This window comes from Bactrocera latifrons, unplaced genomic scaffold (assembly GCF_001853355.1).
Source record: "Bactrocera latifrons isolate USDA-ARS-PBARC rearing strain unplaced genomic scaffold, ASM185335v1 scaffold_70, whole genome shotgun sequence".
Classification (NCBI taxonomy): Eukaryota; Metazoa; Arthropoda; class Insecta; order Diptera; family Tephritidae; genus Bactrocera; species Bactrocera latifrons.
The window spans coordinates 755,111-761,575 of NW_017537379.1; the positions used below are offsets into that span (position 1 = coordinate 755,111).

At 33.5% G+C, this 6,465-nt stretch overlaps 1 protein-coding gene across 1 annotated transcript in view; it reads left to right on the forward strand.

Moving 5' to 3' along the window:
• Positions 1-6,465, forward strand: part of LOC108975939 — a 206,035-nt gene that overhangs the window by 174,724 nt on the left and 24,846 nt on the right. The window contains exon 21 of the mRNA XM_018944780.1: positions 6,147-6,287. Within this exon, the coding sequence (XP_018800325.1) occupies positions 6,147-6,287 (141 nt within the window). The remainder of the gene's footprint in view (positions 1-6,146; positions 6,288-6,465) is intronic.

The following is a 6,465-nucleotide window of genomic DNA, read 5'->3' on the forward strand; positions in this document are numbered from 1 at the left end:
TTATCTACGACTTCAAAGTTATGACTGTCAACAGTGACGTGAGTGCCAAGTCGCGAGTGCGACGACTGTTTGTTTGATGACAGGAGATATTTTTTTACTTATTTAAATTTATTTTAATACTTCTGGGCTTACTTTTTAATATACATATATATTGCCAACTATTGGGCAGACAAAAAGTGCGTGCTTTTCATGACCAATATGGCTTCCGCATGTAACAAATTGCATGAAGTCTGGTAATTGGAGAAAATTAAAACCAAATTATGAATTTAACTTTTATAACAAAAAACAGTGCTTAAAACGCAAAATTTTTAAAATTTATTTCTAAACGGCACTTTTCTTGGAAATAAAGAAACAGCTGACAAACTGCCAACGTGCATAATGTTGCCTTTGATAGAATTATCTATAATGCCTTCGGAAGACAATAAGTAAATGTGTGTGAAAGAAACAAACGTAATTTTAACAGCAAATAATAAATAATTTCTTAAACAAGGTTATCGCCCGGAAGTTTGATCTCATCAACTTAGTTTAATTTTCAAGTCTGAATCAACCAGATTAAACGTAAATTAAAAGTAAAATACTTAGCTTCCAAACCAAAATATTTATAGTCAAGTTAATTCAACTTCTGTAACTTGCAACATGCCAAAGTAAATTGAAGTTGATGCCAAGCTGTCATCAGTAAAGCAAATGAAACATAGCACATATTGGGAAACGAGAATTATAACTGTACATTGCTGTTATTTGCTGTTCTTTGCCATTCCCTACACGCCCAGCTTATTTACAGTTATTGCTCTTAAATACTTGCTGCATTGCAATACATTTTCATTATTTTAGTTTTACAACAACAACTATAGCTAGTATAATAAAAATGTATGCTGTATATTTGTATCTTAACTGGTGTTAGGGAAGAAGCTTCCGTTCTTTCGCCGTCAGCTGCAGCGGCTGGCGCTGATTACTGTCAATATTTGTTTCAGGTGGCGCCGTTGCCACGCTGGACGCGGTCACTCGCGGTTAACAGTCAAGAGATATGCCAAAGCTTCCGCATCACTGCAAGCAACAGCGAGAGCACCACAACAAATGAATGTTTCAGTCAACGAAACGGAAATATCGAGCGATTGGGGAGGTTAGATGGTGGTTGAAAATTCTAGTACAGCAACAAAATCAAAAGTTATAAAAAATAAGCAATAACTAAGTTTTGTTTGCGCTAAGCCAAACCAGCAGCAGCGGCAAACCGCTAACACACTAGTCAGTTGATGTTGCAGCCCATGGCTTGATATTCAATGCACCATCCACATTCGCGTATGCCGACATTAGCAATTAGGAAATATTTCAGATTTTTATTATGCAGCTGACATACCACAACCGTGGAGTCAATAATCTGCCGCCTGCCACCGCTCCGCATGCTCTCGTGCCGGCTCTCCTTCAGCTTTTTTAACCAACTCGGCAACGAACACGTTCTCTTCTCTACCCGTATACTATATATCCAGGGTTGGTCAACAACGCTGCACTTATATCGAAATTCTTTGTATTTGCACCGCAGCGGAAACGGAAATTGGATTTGTTTGCTTACAACACCAACTGCACACCCAACACTCACTGTCAGTTCCGCAGCGCTTCTTCCATTCGGATTTGAGCTTTGTTTAACATTTCCTTTACGGCGAATCAATTTCTTAACAGCGCATTTTTAAGCCGATTAAATTGCGATATTTTAACCAGATTTGGACTCAACTCTAACCCATTCGGGTGTGACGACTTAGCGCAGAGAAAATGTGGCGAAGAGTATCTGCAGTGTGCTCTGCAAAAACAATGGTGGTTGTGGCGGCGACAGATGGTGAAAAAAAAGTCGAAATTTTAATTTTTATTGGTTTTAGTTAGTGGCATCGAGGGCGCAGCCTTTCAACAGCTGCGCTGGCACTTTAAGCGGATTAAGAAAAAAGTTCAAAAGTTTTCTTATTTTTATTATAATTGGCATTTGGATTTTTATTCATACTCTTATTTGACTTAGTTTCCTCTCTTTCATTAAGCTTTTTATTAAACGATATTTTGTGATTTTTATGATTTCTTTTCTTTAAACAGCGGGTTCACCACTTTATGTCTGGTGGCGAGGTAATGATAATTTTGATTAAAAATACTTCTTTGGTGTTAGTTGTTGGTTCCTTTCTCCTTGCCAGCTTCGTTTTTTTTTTGTTTTTGGCGTTAATTGAATTTTTCCCGCCCCGCACATGTGAGATTTTGACACAAGCTGGACTTATGGATTACTTAGGATAATTCAAAATGTATGAACAATTTCGACTGTAATCTCAGAACCGTTGAAGATTTAGAAATCTGCACACGTTTCATACTTCATATTTTGTGATCAAACATACGCAATTATTGAACAAAAGGCAAAACATGTGTGGTCAATATTAAATTCGTCTTCAACATAATTGATTAACATACACTAAATATTTTTTTTTTTTCTTTTTTTTTTTTTATATTACCAGGTTGTTCAAAAAGTGTGGTAGTACTATTTTGTGATTTAAAATAATGTGAGAATCCGGAAGGTCTGCAAAATACGCTTCAACAGCCGTTACGACCTCTTCATTTGAATACGATGCATGCTTCCAATAATGCGAACTTTCATTCATGGATTTTAACCATTGTCAAAATGTCTTGTGACACGGTGCATTGTCCTAATAGAAAAGAGTTTCTCTTCTGCAAACCGGGTCTTTTTTCACGAATTTTTTCCTTCAACTGGTCCAAACGGTTGTACTAATATTCAAAATTAATTGTTTCACAAGTTTGCAAGTAATTCACAGACAAAATTATTCTCGCATCCCCAAAAACCAGGCTTACACCATTCTTTAGCCTCCTATTTTGATTCAGGATCATGGTGATAGACGCAAGCCCCATCCATGGTGATGAATCGACGCACAAAATCCACTTTATCATATTTAAATGCTCCATATGTTGTTTATAAAGCTGCATTCGAATGTGTTTCTGTTCCATTGTTAGCGAATACGGCACTCATTGTGCCCACGTCTTTCTAAAATCCAAAATTTCACTTAAAATATGGCTCACACTACCTAATGGGATGTGTAGAGCCGCTGCTAAATCTCTCTCAGTCAATTGACGATCATCCAAAAAAACTCCTTTATTTTGACTATGATTTCTGGTGTTGATCCGCTTTTTGGACGTTCTTCACGTGGATCGTCTTCAAAGCTGTAAAGACGTTTTGAATTCAGCAACCCATCTTTCTACTGTTCTAATTGTAACTGAGAAATCCTTATACACTTTTAAGATTTGTTCGTGAATTTCTTTTGGTGCTACATCTTCCAAAAATACGAATTTTTTCACTGCACGATATTCCATTTTCAATTGTAAAAAAATACTGTGACACGGTGACTCTAAATGCCTTGTAAACAAAGAATGAATCGACAGATTGAAATAAAACGTATGTGCACGTTCGTATGAAGAGTATACTAAAAAAACAGAAAAATTGTTGGCCTGTAGCAACGCCCTCTCTTATCGAAGGACTAAACTTATTGAACAACCTGGTATAGTTCATTAGTAGTAAATGAAGTAAGGACGTTGTGGATTTCAAAGATTAGTTTATCGTATCAACTGTCACAATTACGTGCCTTAAAATTAAATTACTCCTCGTGATTTCACACTAAAATATTAATCTAATACGAAAAGCTGATTTCATTGGTGACTAAATTCTAAAAATGGCATAATTCGAGGTTTATTTTAGATATAAACTAATAAAAGAAAGCCAATATACATATAACTTTTTTGTGAGCTTGTACTGTAATTAGTTTTGTACACAACATATCACATATTTTTGTATACATCTAATATTCTCCAAAAATAAAAACCATATTTAATTAAATTATCCACTTTACATCTTTTTGCTTCTCTTGTCTATTCTTCATCACTCATAAAAAATTTGTAAATATTTCCACAATAATGCTTCATTAAATCAAAAATATAAAATACAACATATTACCGCTAACTACAACCGCTGACTAACAAACAGTGCGACCGAAAAGTAAGTAGACGCAAATTTGCTATAATCCGCTATAATTACTTGCAAGCATTCACTATTATTTAAATATAGTAATGTAAATGCTATCAAATTTATAAATTTTTATTATTATTTTTCCCCCTTAAATTTTGTCATTTATGTCCTAATGGAGGTAAAAGTTGTAAAGCATACACTGATTCACTTTTGTTTGCCAGGGACATTTGCTTTGTAATTTTCAGGTTTATATATGTTTATTTTGTTTTTGTAATGGTTGCATTGCAAGTGCAGAATTTTCTGAAAATAAGAATAGTAGATAATTATTTGCGGCTTATATGCTTTTGTCTGCCAGAAAGGAGTAAATATAAAATGGTAACAACGGATTATATAATAAATAGAGCGCTCTTAACCACTAATGTATGTATGTCTGATAATAGTGGTTCACTATATTAAAATCCTTCGTATGTGCCTGTGAGTGCATATAAATTCTAAGCAGCTAGGATTTGCTTTGGTCAATAGTTTATGATACATCTGAATCACTTGTCGACACCAACATATTGTTTAGATAACCTAAAAATATAACATTTTATGCTTAAGCGACAATAGTTTTGATATTACCGATATGTTGCATTGAACTCGGATTATTAATTTATTGTAATTCAACAGAAATTGTGAACTAAAAGGGGGATCCAATAAAAAAAAATTTCTAGACATAGTAAGAATATATGGTTTGTGAAAATACTATACAAAATGAGAGTCATAAATGTAATAATTCAGCAAATATTTTAGGGACTCCAGCCTCGTTTAACTACATTAGTGAACCGCTAGGAACCTCAAATAGCTTTTACATGCCCCGAAACATACGTTATTCTTCGTGAAAAGCTAATAGTAAAAAACTATTGAAGCCGTGGACCGCCTGGTTAATAATCTATTAATACCTTAACTTAACTTTAGATTTATTTCATCAAGAGAAAATTTAAGTAATCAAATCGAAATTATTAACATCTTCTATATCGAGCACAACGGAATGTATATTCACCCATTCACTGACACATTTGTCCGCTCTACAATGTATCTATAGGTAATCCCAGGTGCAGACCACATATGCGCCGTAAAGTATGCAATGAATATTTATTAGCTTGTCACACACACATTTATCCAGCTAGAAACCAAGTGTGTTTCTATATACATATGTACACGCATTTCCCACACAATTACTTTGGAAAGCTCACTGACAGAAATGGATTACGGATTACTCTGCATAACGGTGTGTAGGGGCATACAATTCATTTGTTTAATAAACACATATTTCAGCTGACAAGTAAATATTCAGAGAATTTCACTTTATGCTGTTTACTAATGTTTTCAAGAAAATAACTAAAAAATAATAATTCAGAAAATATTTGAAGTGAGTTTCTATGAGCTACCATGTGGTGCTCACTGTCATGAATTTTATAAATATGTATGTGTGTATGGCGTATGCACATTCCATACAAAATGTTAGGCCAAAATATTATATTCCTTTCATATTCTCCTATAGATATAACTGCTTAAAAAATCTTAGTCTTTTGTTTAAATTCTCCACAAAAGTTTCAAGAATGAATATTTGTTCACTTTCAGTTACAGAAAAAAAAAAGAAATGTAAATCACGAATTTTTTCAAATCGATACAAAGCACTTTTTGCTTTATTTTTAACACGAAAAGACAATTCATGAAAAGAACACTGGCAATAATAAATCAATTACACGTAAAGATATTCTGGGTTTAAAAATAATCTTAAATCTGCAACTTATATTCTTCGTCATTAACTAACAACCGATTTTTTAAATATTTTAGTACTTTTTAAATGTTTTATATTTTTCCAATGTTCATTAATAATATTATCTATTTTTAAATTACTTGAGTTAAAAAACTAAGAAAAATTATTTATTTTATATAATGGATGATGAAAATTTGTCTGAGTGTTCTTCTGTAACCTTTATGTTCGAAAATAGAATTTTCCTTATAATGAAGTTTATCCATGTTTTCTCCCAGCACATTACCACCACCAAGTGTTTATTCGTTTGTCTTTATTTTCAATTGAATGCTGCTAAGTAGGGGAAATATCGCTAAATAGCTTTTTGTATTTTCTCATCCAAACACGCAGAACAACTAGCATGGTGGCAACGCTGGGATAAAACCACACTCATCATATTGGTGGCCTCGATATTGGCGCTACTTTTGGCCGTGATTATAATCTGTTGTATCATCATTTGCATATGCCGCCGACGCAGACGTCAAGATAAATGTAAGTACAAGCTAGATTTTTCTTTTGAAAGTATTATGAAGGAGTCTAAACTTTATGTGCAGAAAATATATTTTTATTTCTAGTATTTTAAAGTATAAGCGAAACAAACTACAACAATTTTGCGGTAGTATTCAAATCTTGAACTTTCAATATTTTGAAGTAGTATTCGAGTTTGAAA